This window comes from Gopherus flavomarginatus, chromosome 8, assembly GCF_025201925.1.
Source record: "Gopherus flavomarginatus isolate rGopFla2 chromosome 8, rGopFla2.mat.asm, whole genome shotgun sequence".
Taxonomy (NCBI): domain Eukaryota; kingdom Metazoa; phylum Chordata; order Testudines; family Testudinidae; genus Gopherus; species Gopherus flavomarginatus.
In genome coordinates, this window is record NC_066624.1 from 90145703 (window position 1) to 90161612 (window position 15910).

The 15910-nt window shown below is 43.8% G+C and overlaps 1 protein-coding gene across 4 annotated transcripts in view; it reads left to right on the plus strand.

The window, feature by feature from the left end:
• The window catches only part of KCNAB1 (potassium voltage-gated channel subfamily A regulatory beta subunit 1), a 300021-nt gene that overhangs the window by 254594 nt on the left and 29517 nt on the right, over positions 1–15910 (plus strand). For all 4 annotated transcript variants that reach the window (XM_050966049.1, XM_050966046.1, XM_050966047.1 and 1 more), the window contains one exon: positions 4393–4479. In XM_050966049.1, coding sequence (XP_050822006.1) covers positions 4393–4479 — 87 coding nt within the window. The remainder of the gene's footprint in view (positions 1–4392; positions 4480–15910) is intronic.

The window sequence follows — 15910 nt, forward strand, 5'->3', positions numbered from 1 at the left end:
GTGTCCTTGTGCTTTAGATTAAGCAGATTAGGTGTGTAACATATAATTTCATAGCAGTGTAAAGAATATGCAATACAAATTCCATTCACAAGAGAAAGCAGAAGCAGGTCAAATAGCTAGGCGAGATTAAATCCCTCTGGGTAGTTCCTGACCACAGAGGTACAGTGCAATGTGTACACTTCCCCTGCATGTGGAGGCACTCTCAGTGCAGACTGGTCCCTCACCTCTGCAAGTTATTTCAAGGAATGCAATACAGCCAGGGCCCCAGAATTCTGTACTTTGCAGAGCACGGAGCTGCTATTGTGTTTGGTGCCATCGTGAAGGGGAGGGAGCTTACGGGAAGGAAGGCTCCTTCTACATTATGGCAAGAAAGAATCTGTCCCTTTATCTGTGTCCATACACTACACAAAGTGATTTCAAACCACCCATTTCTTGTGGCTATTTGACCTGCTTCTGTCTTCTGTTTTGAAAGGAATTTGTATATGTTCTTTATACTGCTACAAAATTATGTGCTCTATGTCAGCCCACTTATTCTAAAGCTAAGAATTCCATGCACTATGTGCTAAAATGAAATCTTGCAGATTCCCACAGAGAAATGTTTGGTGTGCATCATTACACAAGCAAGCTCTTTGCTAAGTGATACTGTCCCTGTTACATTTCAGTATCAAATTCCATTTGAAAAATATACCACAAGTAGATTTTATTTTGCAATAATTGAAAATTACAGGCATGTTGAAAAATGAAATACTTTTTATTGAGTTGTGAATTTCATAGATGATTAGTCTTGCCTCTCACATATGAGACAAAACCTAATTGTGTCTGGTAGCTGTTGCAAAAGCTGTTAAAATGTATGCCCCGTTCTTCGAGGTGTATTCACATTTGATCCAAAACATTGCTAGTGTGAAAAATAATGCAGGTTAGAAAAAGAAAAGTTCAGACCTACAAATATTAATTATGCATAGTAATAATATACTGTGCTATAGAGATGGGCTCAAGCCTCATTGCTGATCAATTACAGAACATCCTTGTTTAAAGTTGCACAATGCTCCCTTATATTGTTGTTTGGCAGCCCCCTGCTCTGTCCACTGCTTGCAGGAAAAGCAGCCTGTTGGAGCTAGTGGAGAGATTTGGAACCAGGGTGGACTGGCAGCCCCCCATCAGCTCCCCACTCCCCTAAGTTCCCTGTGCAGCAGCCACCCAGCAGGCTATCAGTTGCTGGGCAGTTCAGCTGTCTCTCCCCCCACTGCCATGTGCTGCTCCTGCCCTCTGCCTTAGACCTGCTCCCGGGAGCCTCCTGCTTGCTGTGTGAGGGTAGGGGAAGGGGTGCTAATGTCAAGGTGTACCCCTCCCCACGCTCTTGCCCCCCATCTCCACAGAGTGGGGCGCAGGGGGACATGACAGGGCGCAGGATGAAGGGAACTTGCTGGCAGCCGCTGCTGTCTCAACTTGCTGATCTACTTAAAAAGGCAGTGTACTTAGAGTGGGGTCAGCATACTTAAAGGGGAAATGCACATCTCTCTCTCACACATGGTATGTGTCTTTGTCTCTCTCTCTGCCATGCTGTCTCCCCTCCCTCCATTCATTCTGCCTTGTACAGTGTGAGGCTACATTAACAACAGCATGTTAACCCTTGAGGGCTCAGCCGAGTGCCAGTTCATTATTTAGCAGTAAGGCATTCCCTGGGAAAATATCCCACCCCCTGACTTCACCACCTCAACCAAGCTTCACAATCATCATTGCTGTGTACAGTATTAAATTGTTTGTTTAAAACTTATACTGTGTATATGTGTGTGTGTATCTATACACATAAAATATAATCTTTTGTCAGGCAAATAGCATTTCCGTGGAACCTAAGCCCCCCACATTTACATTAATTCTTATGGGGAAATTGGATTTGCTTAACATTATTTTGCTTAAAGTAGCATTTTTCAGGAACATAACTACAATGTTAAGAGAGGAGTTACTGTAGCTGGATCTAGGGTTTTGTTTTGATTTATTATACACAGCATACATAGCAAATTATGAGGAGAAAATGTGAAGTAGTAGTTGTGGCAAATTATTTGCCACCAATGTGCAAGCTGGAATACATTTGTGTGAACCATTCTTCCACTAAACCTGTTTGCAGATAGTTCACGAGCAGAAAAAAGGCTGAATACATTTTATGAATTGTTCACTGCAAACCTTTTGCCTTGTTAAAGTTAAGATACTGATCATTTTAGGCAGGGGCGGCTCTAGGCATTTTGCCACCCCAAGCACGGCAGGCACACTGCCTTCGGTGGCTTGCCTGCGGAGGGTCCGCTGATCCCACGGCTTCGGCGGACCCTTCGGACCAGCGGACCCTCCGCAGGCAAGCCGCCGAAGGCAGCCTGCCTGCCGCCCTTGCGGTGCCGGCAGAGCGCTCCCTGTGGCTTGCCGCCCCAAGCACACACTTGGCATGCTGGGGCCTGGAGCCGCCCCTGATTTTAGGCACAAAAGAAAGGAAAAGGACCTCTAACCTTCATGTGGAATTAAAATTAACAAGTGGAGAGCTCCCTGCGACAGATAGTTCAAATTCTCTTTGAATATTGTAGAGCTGTGCATTCCATGATATATTATATCAGCAATAGCCAGTGGTAGTTATACTTTAATTAGAGGTACAGTGTGCCTGTGTGAGGTGTCACGAACAGAGGGTTTTCTCTATGAAACTTGACAAGAGGTCTTCACTGTACAACTACCTGAAAGATTGCTAAAACATTTTCAAACAAGACAAGTGCTATGATTTGTAGCAGAGGGATGCAGTTTTCTCAGGTGCTTACAAAATGATTGTTCACTTTTTATAACTAATTTAAATGAGCCAGGTTCTCCATTAAAAAATATAGTACACTAGTTCTCTGGAAATATAAATTTTATCTGTTTTCTGAATTGTTGTTATAATCATGTCATTATAAACACCTCATAATATTTGTTTATAGCTGGTGTAGCTCTGATTTACACAAGCTGGAGATTTAGCCCTCTGGAAATAAGCCAGTTTACATCAACTGAGGTTCTAGTCCTCTTTTTTGGGGGGAGGGAGGGGCAAGGAAAGGAATTAAACAATTTAAAATAAATTTAGCATTACAGTACACTATGTTGTGTGTTTGTGGAGAGAGAGAGTGGGTTTTTGGTGGGGCTGAGAGCATGTCAGCATGCTCTCTTGTAAGTTCAGAACCCCCACCCCCCGCCTCTCTCTCACTCACTCACTCAAAGCAAGCAGCATTCCTTTGTCCTGGAGCAGATAAGCAGCCATCTGTCAGAAATGGAGCTTTGAAAGGGCATATCCACATTCCTACAGCATTCCTACAGCGAGTTCAAAACAATGACAAGAGTGGCCACTTGACTTAAGGGGATTATGGGATATTTCCAGAGGCTGATCAGAGTTCAGTAACGCAACACCTCATTCACACTGGTGCCTGGGCATTGTTGCCAAGGCGCAGCAAACATTATTCCTCTCACTGAGGTGGAGTACCAGCAGTGCTGTAGCCCCAGAGTCGGAGCACTCTACATGCCTTGCCAGTGTGGATGGGGCTCCTTTATTGTGCTGTAACTCGCAAGTGTAGCCAAGCCCTTATATAATGAATTAAGCCTGACAGCACTCGTGTGAAGTCAGTAAGCATTAATGTTATTCCCATTTTATAAATGAGGAAATTGAGATACAGAAAGTGACTTTGTCCTGACACATAATAAATGTGTAGGAGTCAGGAATAGAACCCAACTCTTCTGGCTCCCAGGACTAAGTAGCCACAAGCCCGTAGCCTGGCTTTTTGTGCAACATTATGAGTTCAACTCGTTGCAGTTTGCTGAATAGCTTTTGCATATAGAGGGTAAATTCTGTTTAACTTGGTAGAAGAAGCCTGTTCGGTATCAAATTTTTTCAGGGTTGTAACAGTCTTAGTAATCATAAATATATAACAATGTCATGATTCCTCTCCCCTGGGTTGTCATTTCTGGAAAGCCCCTGGAGTGGCAGGGCTTAATTATTTGGAACCATGCCAATGTACTGTGCCATAGGGTGATGCAAAAATACTCTCTGACAGGATTTTGATTAGATTAACTCTGAAACAACATCAATGAACTCTATCCCTGGAGGCTGCCAATTGACAGGCTCACCAAGATGGTGTCTTTTCCAATCCAAATTTGAGTGTAATTAAAAAAAATTCTTGTGGAGGGCTATGAATTCTGCATGAAGCCACACTTTCTGATATTTTTTAATGTGGCTGAGCAGACATGAGACATCATCATCCATCTCCAGTGTACATTTTAGAATAGTCCAGTACTGTGATGTGTCGGAACTGTCACCTCTTTTGTGATGTGTTCCAAACTTCATTCTGGCAATTTCTAATGGTGTATATTCTTTTTTTTTTCTGCTGCTTCTAGGATTAAAGGCTTCTCTCCAGAGACTGCAGCTCGAGTATGTGGATGTTGTCTTTGCAAATCGACCAGACAATAATACCCCCATGGAAGGTTAGTGAGAGCTTTAACAAAAGATTTTAATGTGATTGATTCTGGATAAAAGGCTTGTACCAATCATGGTGGAAAATGAAAATCTATTTACTAAGTATTCAGGTGGGGCAGATTCAATATAAAACACCTCACTCTTGAGACCTTGTTCTAAATGCATTCATATATCTTAAAAAGGAAGGTATTGAGGATTTGTTTATATCACTGGAGTGGCTTTAATGCTGTTAATTTCCCCAAGTTTATGTCCTTTTTCTGATTTCATCAAACACACCTGAAATGAATTTGTGTTTGAATCTTGTGCCAAACTTCATGCCTAATGAAATCTGCCTGTCCCTTCCTATAATGTAATAAATCTTCTGTCCTGTTTATGTTTTCAGGATGTGCCTGTGATATGAAGTTTAAAATGGTTCCTGAGGCGCCCATCTTAGGGCCAGTTTGTGAATGCCTGTAATAACCTTAGTCCCAGATTTGGACCTTAGCGTCCAAAATATGGGGGTTAGCATGAAAACCTCCAAGCTTAGTTACCAGCTTGGACCTGGTACCTGCTGCCACCACCCAAAAATTTAGAGTGTTTTGGGGCACTCTGGTCCCCCTGAAAAACCTTCCCTGGGGACCCCAAGACCCAAATCCCTTGAGTCTCACAACAAAGGGAAATAATCCTTTTTCCCTTCCCCCCTCCAGGTGCTCCTGGAGAGATACACAGACACAAGCTCTGTGAATCCAAACAGAGTGAATCTCCCTCTCTGTTCCCAATCCTGGAAACAAAAAGTACTTTCCTATTCCCCCAGAGGGAATGCAAAAATCAGGCTAGCGATCCAACACACAAATCTCCCCTTGATTTCTTCCTCCCACCAATTCCCTGGTGAGTACAGACTCAATTTCCCTGAAGTAAAGAAAAACTCCAACAGGTCTTAAAAGAAAGCTTTATATAAAAGAAAGAAAAATAAGTACAAATGTTCTCTCTGTATTAAGATGATACAACACAGGGTTAATTGCTTAAAAGAATATTGAATAAACAGCCTTATTCCAAAAGAATACAAATCAAAGCACTCCAGCACTTATATTCATGCAAATACCAAAGAAAAGAAACCATAGAACTTACTATCTGATCTCTTTGTCCTTACACTTAGAAACAGAAGACTAGAAAGTAGAACTACTTCTCCAAAGCTCAGAGCAAGCAGGCAGCCAGAAAACAAAGACCAAAACACTCAGTTCCCTCCACCCAAAGTTGAAAAAATCCGGTTTCCTGATTGGTCCTCTGGTCAGGTGCTTCAGGTGAAAGAGACATTAACCCTTAGCTATCTGTTTATGACACGCCCCCCAAATTGCAGACAGTGGGGAAGCTCACTGGCGGCGATTTCCTTCTAGAACTTGAAAATAAACAGATTAATACAACACATACACCTTTACATATACTCCTAAGTATATAACTAACAGACTTCTACATTTTAAGAACACTTTTTAACTACTGAATTATGGGAAACTCTCACGGGAGAGTGCATCAGCAACTTTATTAGAAGCTCCTGTGATGTGTTGAATTTCAAAATCAAAATCTTGGAGAGCTAAACTCCAACGAAGAAGTTTCTTGTTGTTCCCCTTGGCAGTATGAAGCCACTTTAGTGCAGCATGGTCAGTTTGTAGTTGGAACCGCCGTCCCCAAACATATGGGCGTAGCTTTTCCAGGGCGTACACAATGGCATAGCATTCCTTTTCACTGACTGACCAGTGACTTTCCCTCTCAGACAGTTTTTTGCTGAGAAACACGACAGGATGGAAGTTGTGATCTGTTGCTTCCTGCATGAGCACTGCTCCTATACCACGCTCAGATGCATCGGTGGTTACTAGGAATGGCTTGTCAAAATCCGGGGCCCTGAGCACAGGGTCAGACATGAGCGTTGCCTTAAGTTGGGTAAAGGCCTTTTGACACTCATCAGTCCACTTAACTGCATTTGGCTGGGTCTTTTTGGTCAGGTCGGTCAGTGGGGCAGCGATTTGGCTGTAGTGTGGTACAAATCGCCTGTAGTATCCGGCCAAGCCTAAGAAGGATTGGACCTGCTTCTTTGACTTTGGGACAGGCCACTTTTGGATAGCATCCACCTTGGCCTGTAGGGGGTTTATGGTTCCTCGACCCACCTGGTGCCCCAGGTAAGTCACTCTGTTTTGGCCTATTTGACACTTTTTGGCCTTAACAGTTAGTCCTGCCTGCCTGATGCGCTCAAAGACCTTTTCCAGGTGTAGTAGGTGTTCGGGCCAGGAGTCTGAAAAAATGGCCACATCATCGAGGTAGGCAACTGCAAATTCTCCCATTCCAGCTAGTAGGCCATCTACCAGCCTCTGGAAGGTGGCGGGTGCATTTCGAAGGCCGAAAGGAAGGACATTGAATTCATACACCCCCGCATGGGTGACGAATGCTGACCTCTCCTTGGCAGGTTCATCTAGCGGTACTTGCCAGTACCCCTTGGTTAAGTCTATTGTAGAGATGAACTGGGCACGTCCCAGCTTTTCCAATAGCTCATCGGTACGTGGCATTGGATAGTTGTCCGGACGAGTTACAGCATTTAGCTTACGGTAGTCCACGCAAAAGCGTATTTCCCCATCTGGTTTGGGTACCAGAACCACTGGAGATGCCCATGCACTGGTAGATGAGCGGATTATACCCATCTGTAGCATGTTCTGGATCTCCCGTTCTATAGCGGCTTGGGCATGAGGAGACACTCGGTAGGGTGGGGTTCTGATTGGGTGAGCATTACCTGTATCAATGGAGTGGTATGCCCGTTCAGTCCGTCCTGGGGTGGCTGAGAACAATGGGGCGAAGCTAGTGCACAGCTCCTTGATTTGTTGCCGCTGCAGACGTTCCAGGGTGGTTGAGAGGTTCACCTCTTCCACGCCACCGTCTTTTTTCCCGTCGTAGTAGACACCGTCAGGCCACTCAGCATCCTCTCCCTGGACTGTAAACTGACAAACCTGTAAGTCTCTGGAATAGAAAGGCTTGAGAGAATTAACATGGTACACTTTAGGCTTTAGTGAGGAATTGGGAAATGCTATGAGGTAGTTTACAGCTCCCAGGCGCTCTTGGACCGTGAATGGCCCTTCCCATGATGCTTCCATCTTATGGGCCTGTTGCGCCTTCAAGACCATAACCTGGTCTCCTACCTTGAAGGACCGATCTCTGGCATGTCTGTCATACCAGGCCTTTTGCTCTTCTTGAGCATCCTTTAGGTTCTCTCTAGCAAGGGCTAAAGAGTGTCGGAGGGTGCTTTGTAGGTTGCTTACAAAGTCCAGAATGTTTGTTCCTGGAGAAGGCGTAAACCCCTCCCATTGCTGCTTCACCAACTGTAATGGCCCCTTAACCTCGTGACCATACACAAGTTCAAATGGTGAAAACCCTAAACTGGGATGTGGTACAGCCCTGTAGGCAAACAGCAACTGCTGCAACACTAGGTCCCAATTATTGGAGAATTCGTTGATGAATTTTCGTATCATGGCCCCCAAAGTTCCATTGAACCTTTCCACCAGGCCATTGGTTTGATGGTGGTATGGGGTGGCAACCAAGTGATTCACCCCATGAGTTTCCCACAGTTTTTCCATGGTCCCTGCCAGGAAATTAGACCCTGAATCTGTAAGGATGTCGGAGGGCCAACCTACCCTGGCAAAGATGTCTGTTAGGGCCAGGCACACAGTGTTAGCCCTGGTGTTGCCTAGAGCTACTGCTTCCGGCCATCGGGTAGCAAAGTCCACTAAAGTCAGTACGTACTGCTTTCCTCTGGGCGTCTTTTTTGGGAAAGGGCCCAGAATATCCACAGCTACTCGCTGAAATGGGACCTCAATTATGGGGAGTGGCTGGAGAGGGGCCTTGACCTGGTCTTGAGGCTTTCCCACTCTTTGGCATACCTCACAAGACCGGACATACTTGGCAACGTCCTTGCCCATCCCCTCCCAGTGGAAGGACTTCCCCAACCGGTCTTTGGTTCTGTTCACCCCAGCATGGCCACTGGGATGATCATGGGCTAAGCTTAAGAGCTTCCCCCGGTACTTAGTTGGAACCACCAACTGTTTTTGCGGCTGCCATTCTTCCCGGTGTCCACCAGAAAGAATTTCCTTGTATAAAAGTCCTTGGTCTATAACAAACCGGGATCGATTAGAAGAGCTGAGAGGCGGTGGGGTGCTCCGTGCCGCCGCCCAAGCTTTCTGAAGGCTGTCATCCGCTTCCTGCTCAGTCTGGAACTGTTCCCTTGAGGCTGGGGTCACCAGTTCTTCCTCAGACTGTGGACTTGGGCTTGGTCCCTCTGGAAGCGATGTAGGTGATGGGGTTGTTTCCGTTGCTGGTGAACCGCTCTCCGCTGGTGCACCTGAGGGTATTTCAGGCTCTGGCCGAGCCTTTTGAGTATGGCTGTCTGTGGCTTCTGCCAGTTTTGGCTCGCTGGCGCCCTCTGGCGTTGAGTTTGAAGATGTAGTTGCACTTCTTGGTGCTGGTTGCTGTTCCAGTTCCGGGCCTGGGACTGGAGATGCTGTGGCTGTTTCAGTGGTAGGCATGGAATCCGGGTCCACTACCTCTGTCTGGGTCTCTGGTAACACAGACGGGGCCTCTGTGGACGGTTCAGGAACAGGAATGGGTCTGGAAGCTTGCCTGGTTTGGCTACGTGTAACCATTCCCACTCTCTTGGCCCGCCTCACCTGGTTGGCCAAGTCTTCCCCCAGTAGCATGGGGATAGGATAATTGTCATAGACTGCAAAAGTCCACATTCCTGACCAGCCTTTGTACTGGACAGGCAGTTGAGCTGTAGGCAAGTCTACAGCTTGTGACATGAAGGGGTAAATTGTAACTTTGGCCTTTGGGTTGATGAATTTGGGGTCAACGAAGGATTGGTGGATAGCTGACACTTGTGCCCCCGTGTCTCTCCACGCAGTAACCTTCTTTCCGCCCACTCTCAAATTTTCCCTTCGCTCCAAGGGTATTTGAGAGGCATCCGGGCCTGGGGATCTTTGGTGTGATGGTGGTGTAATGAATTGCACTCGCATGGCGTTCTTGGGACACTTGGCCTTGATATGTCCCAGTTCATTACACTTAAAGCATCTTCCATCTGATGGATCACTGGGCCGAGGTGAGTTACTGGAGACTGGTGAGGTTGAAGGGTAGGGTATCTGTGGCTTTACTTGGGTGGTATGTGGGGTCTTTGGGTGTCCTCGGTTGTAGGGTTTATGGTCTGTGTGCCCCCTGGGGTAATCGTTCCCCTTGACAGTAGCTTTCTTGCTTTCTGCCAGTTCCATCCATTTGGCTCCAATCTCCCCCGCCTCAGCGATATTCTTGGGGTTTCCATCTTGTATGTACCGTGTGATGTCTTCAGGAACACCATCCAAGAACTGCTCCATTTGTATGAGGAGGTTCAGTTCTTCCAAGGTTTGAATATTGTTTCCTGTTAGCCAGGCCTCATAGTTTTTTGCAATGTAGTAGGCGTGTTTGGGAAATGACACCTCTGGTTTCCACTTTTGGTTTCTGAAACGCCGACGGGCATGATCTGGGGTTATCCCCATCCTGTATCTGGCCTTGGTTAGAAAAAGTTTATAGTCATTCATTTGGTGCTTAGGCATTTCAGCTGCCACCTCTGCTAAAGGTCCACTGAGCTGTGACCTCAATTCTACCATGTACTGGTCTTCGGGAATGCTGTACCCAAGACAGGCTCTTTCAAAATTTTCCAAGAAGGCCTCGGTGTCATCACCTGCCTTGTAGGTGGGAAATTTCCTGTGCTGTGGAGCAATATTTGGCGCCGGGTTGTTAGGGTTGGCTGGCACATGCAGCCCAGCTTTTGCCAACTCCAGTTCATGTTTTCTCTGTTTTTCCTTCTCTTCATTCTCTTTTTGGTGCTTTTCCATTTCTCGGCGGTGGGCCGCCTCTCTTTCTCTTTCTCTTATTTCCATCTCTGTTTGTTTGATTTCCAGTTGTCGCCTGTGTTCAGCTTCTCTGACTTGCTCTTGGGCCTCAATTTTTGCCTTAGAAGTCATGATTCCTGTTTTCTTGTGTTGGGGTGCCCTCCGGTGTTTATCTTCTGAACTGCAGGTTCTCTGTTGCCTCCTGAAGTCTGCCTAGCAACAGTGTTTTTTGTCCTTTTCTCTCTCTAGCTAATGTTCAGTGAAGGGAAACCAGAAAAACCACTTTATTTGCATGCATATAAGTGCCGGTACTTGACTCCTAATGGGAGGGCTATTGCATGACAAAAGACCCTTAACATGCAAGCCACAAACTGCGAGAGAGAGCAGAAAAAAAAAATTCTCTCTGGTTCCCTTTTAAAACCAACTGCTTCTCTCTGCTAAAAAGCCCTTAGCAGAGAAAAGAAAAATATAATATTTCTACTGGCTTCTGGATTCTGTATCCCACCAGCTGCCACTCATGTAATAACCTTAGTCCCAGATTTGGACCTTAGCGTCCAAAATATGGGGGTTAGCATGAAAACCTCCAAGCTTAGTTACCAGCTTGGACCTGGTACCTGCTGCCACCACCCAAAAATTTAGAGTGTTTTGGGGCACTCTGGTCCCCCTGAAAAACCTTCCCTGGGGACCCCAAGACCCAAATCCCTTGAGTCTCACAACAAAGGGAAATAATCCTTTTTCCCTTCCCCCCTCCAGGTGCTCCTGGAGAGATACACAGACACAAGCTCTGTGAATCCAAACAGAGTGAATCTCCCTCTCTGTTCCCAATCCTGGAAACAAAAAGTACTTTCCTATTCCCCCAGAGGGAATGCAAAAATCAGGCTAGCGATCCAACACACAAATCTCCCCTTGATTTCTTCCTCCCACCAATTCCCTGGTGAGTACAGACTCAATTTCCCTGAAGTAAAGAAAAACTCCAACAGGTCTTAAAAGAAAGCTTTATATAAAAGAAAGAAAAATAAGTACAAATGTTCTCTCTGTATTAAGATGATACAACACAGGGTTAATTGCTTAAAAGAATATTGAATAAACAGCCTTATTCCAAAAGAATACAAATCAAAGCACTCCAGCACTTATATTCATGCAAATACCAAAGAAAAGAAACCATAGAACTTACTATCTGATCTCTTTGTCCTTACACTTAGAAACAGAAGACTAGAAAGTAGAACTACTTCTCCAAAGCTCAGAGCAAGCAGGCAGCCAGAAAACAAAGACCAAAACACTCAGTTCCCTCCACCCAAAGTTGAAAAAATCCGGTTTCCTGATTGGTCCTCTGGTCAGGTGCTTCAGGTGAAAGAGACATTAACCCTTAGCTATCTGTTTATGACAATGCCTCACTGCCATTGATGGGTAGTAATTCCCATTGACTTCAGTGGCAGTACTCAAGCAAGTACCTGCTTGCTAATGGAAATAAGGAGTTCAAAAATCGGCCCTCAGTGAGGGAATGCTGTATAGCTCAATGCCATAACTTTATTCTTATTTTAAAACAAGATCAAATATATTGCATTTTTTCTGGGCAGTAAATAACTGAAATTCTTCTCTTGTCTTCTGCTCATAAAGGACATGATTCTGCTCCCATTGAAATCGGTGGCAAAACTCTTATTGACTTCTATAGTGCAGGATGAGGACTGATTAAAAAAAATATTTCTCAGGGTGATCAGTGGTGTTAGCTTGAATTACTGGTTAGGATGATCTGGAATGCAGCGCTTAATATAGGGGAGGCATCATGGGTAGAGCTAGGATAAATTAATTATATTTTAAATTATGATCCATGGGCTGGAGCTACATAGTTTGTGACCACGCTTCTACCACTGTGGAGCTACCACAGATGATAAATGGAGGTTGGTAGAAGCTCAAGGGTAGAGTGTGGTCCTTCTAGGCCTTGTCTAGACTAGAATTTAAAGGTGTGATGTTAGATAACAACTTCAAACAAACATGTTTTTAAAGTCTAGTGTGTACAAGGTACTCTCTCTTCAATGCTAGGGGAAGCCTCAGCTTTGTCTTGATCAGTTTAGCATGCATTAAAGGCAGTGTGCCTTGTCTTTGCTAGACTTTTAGAACATGTTTGTTAGCGTGTGTTAGCTAATATCACACTTTTAAATCCTAGTCCCAACAAATCCATAGTTGACAAAGTCACTGTTACATTCAGTGGGGGGAAATGATTGCTATTCCAGCCCTTTGCTCAGTTGTCTATTTGCATAGTCAGTTGCCTGATTTGCATGCACAATTATGGTAATTAGATGTATATATCAGGAATGCAGTCATCTGAAAATCTGGCCTTTGAATTATAATTAAACTTCAGAGTTAGCACCTTATTGAATGGGGACCGTTAACACTTCTCTTAGATGTCAGGTGTTTTTCAACCTAATGTCGAAACCCTACACAGGTTCCAATTCAGAATATTATCTTCTCAATCATTAGAACTAAAAACTTAATTATAAAAACAAACAAACCTTGCCGTCTGCAGAATCTGATTCTGTCATGGGTGGTAGAATAACTACATTAAACAGCCCAGGAATTTGATAACCCTGTTTTAAATTGTTAGCTTGAAATTCAGAGGTTTTGAAGCCCATTTGTTAATTAAAATAGGTTCCAGTTTGAACTCTGAGTAGATTACATTAGCGTTACACTGACTGACAACTCTCTGCAGCTAGAAGATTAGGAGATTGGCCTGAGATTTTAAAACATGGGGAGATTTACTGATAGGTGATAAGGTCAAAAAACATGATATGTTGTATCTTGGAGGGAGAAATAACCTTTTTGCTCAGTCAATTATAATATAAAACAGTGTAACATGTTATGGCTGCTCTCACTTATGGCCTTCATGTTTTTTATTGAGCAGAAGAAGAAGAAACTACAAGTGATTTTCTGAGTCACTGTTATTGTTGTTGGCTGTATTTAGAAAATATCTGGGCCTAGCTCAGAAAAGAACCTGTTCTAAGAACAATCCACCAACAAACGTGGCCTACATTAGGGCACAGCAGACGTGGGCAAATATTGCAAAACTTTGCTATGAATATTTGGTTCACTCTTCTAAATAAATTGTCTTTGACTGTGTTTGTGCTTTTTGTGTGTGTTCACTTTCTGGGAATATTCTAAGAAATGGGTTTACTGGGTCATGATGTTCGTGCAAATAACAAATTTTAAGTGAATGTTGGAGAATATTCTTGGGAAGTGAATTCTGAAGTTGTAAACATGACAAGCCAGAAACCTGATTCTAAGAGTTATGTTCATTCAGCATAGGCACAGCATCTACCAGAGTAAGGTCCTGGCCCATGACTGGGACTCCTGGGTGCCACCCCAATACAAATAAGAAATAATAATGAAACATTATATGGTCTATGTATCCACACAAAACTAAGCAACTCAACTAAAACTTTGAATATTTCCAATGAACTGTTTGAATGAGCTGTAGACAAAAATTTCTGCAAGTAATTCTGAATATTTATTGAATCTGAGAGCATTGTAAGCTGTTTGACAACAACTTGCAAACAGAAAATAGGTGAATAGACAAGATGTTCACTGTGATTTCTTCATTCAGCTCTGCTACAGAGTACAAAATCTCTACAACCAAATTAGTAATTCATCCATTTAACAACTCTGCAAGAGCAGTCCTTGAGTCTTTCATAGATAAGTAGATTCCAAGGCCAGAAGAGACATTGTGATCAGGTAGTCTGACTTCCTGTATAATGGAAGACATAGAACTTCCCCCAAAATAATTCCTAGTGCAGATCTTTTAGAAAAACAACCAGTCTTGATTTAAAAATTGTCAGTGATGGAGAGTCCATCACAGACCTTGTTCCAGTGGTTAATTATGCTCACTGTTAAAAAAAAATTATCCTTTATTTTCAGTCTGAATATGTCTAGATTCAACTTTCAGACCTGGGATTATATTATACCTTTCTGTGTTACAATGAAGAGCCCATTATCTAATATTTGTTCCCCATGTATGTACTTACAGACTGTAATCCAGTCACCCCTTAATCTTCTTTTCGTTAAGCTAAATAGATTGAGCTCCTTGAATTTGTCACTATAAGGCATATGTTCTTGCCCTTTAATCATTCTTGTGACTCTTCTCTGAACCCTCTCCTTGAAATGTGGACACCTGAACTGGACACAGTATTCCAGCAGCAGTCACCCCAGTGCCAAATACAGAGGTAAAATAACCTCTCTACTCCAACTCGAGAGTCCCTTATTTACGCATCCCAGGATGTGGTGTTTAGATGTTGCTTGTGATTATTGGAACTGGGAGCACTGGCTGTTGGGAGTCTGAAAGGACAGGAAACAGGAAGAATAGGGGAGGAGTTGAGGAGGCAGAGTGAGAGTTACAGAGGGTGCAGCAGCAGCTTGGTAAAGAGGTTTCCGCTTTAAAAATAAAGTCCTGTTGAAGTTTGTTCGTACCTTGCCTGGTTGAAACAACACTGGATTGCATTAGCTCTTTTGACCACAACATGGCATTGGGAGCTCATGTTCAGCTGATTATCTACCATGATGCCCAAATCTTTTTCAGGGTCACTGCTTCCCAGGAAAGAGTCCCCCATCCTGTAAATATGGGCTATATTCTTTGTTCTTAGATGTACACATTTATATTTAGCCATATTAAAGCATTAATATCCCTCAGTGGACAGGGTTAGTCCACTAGTCCACTAGGTGGACAGGGTTAGTCTACCTAGATGGATTATCACCTACCTCACACTTGAACTGGCATAAGAAACCAATAGAGTTGCAGAATTTTTAATCCTGACACAAATGATCTTGAGGCTCTACTTCCCCAGTTATATTCTGACTCAGAGGATGAGCAGCATGAGTGTTTAGCAGCATTCTGTGCACGAGAATTTTCCTTAGGCTAATTGTACCCCTCAACTTGGTTTAGTCTTCCTATGGGAGGTGTAAAAAGTGGCTGAAAACCAGAGAAGTCTAAGAAGAAAACAAATAAATGATACTCTTGTGGTGAGATCACATGATCCATTCTGACTGGGTCTCTGCCTCTCATGCCAAACTTCTCATCATGGTTATCTCATGTAATCTGCAACCCTCAGCCTCAACTGTAAGAAGGAGAGCTCAGCTGTTAGGCCAACATCTGATAAGTGTGTAACCCCATGGGACTTCAAAATAAGATTGTCCTTTGGGATTTAACTCATTCTCTCTCCTTCCTGCTGGACTTAACCTTCACTGAAAACAAGAGCTTCATGGTGGTCAGAATGAAGCTGAAAAGTTATCCTTCCTCCTGCCATATCTAAGAAAAGACATACTCTTAAAAGGAAGTATCAGAGGGGTAGCCGTGTTAGTCTGGATCTAAGTCTGATGAAGTGGGTATTCACCCACGAAAGCTTATGCTCTAATACTTCTGTTAGTCTATAAGGTGCCACAGGACTCTTTGTTACTCTTAAAAGAAAGAGACCCATTGTTAATGCCACTTCATCCCTGTCAGACAAGGCTACTCTGCATTCCTACTCTACTGTTCCATCTGACAATGTCTCCTTAAAGAGCATGAGTCATTGTCCCAGTA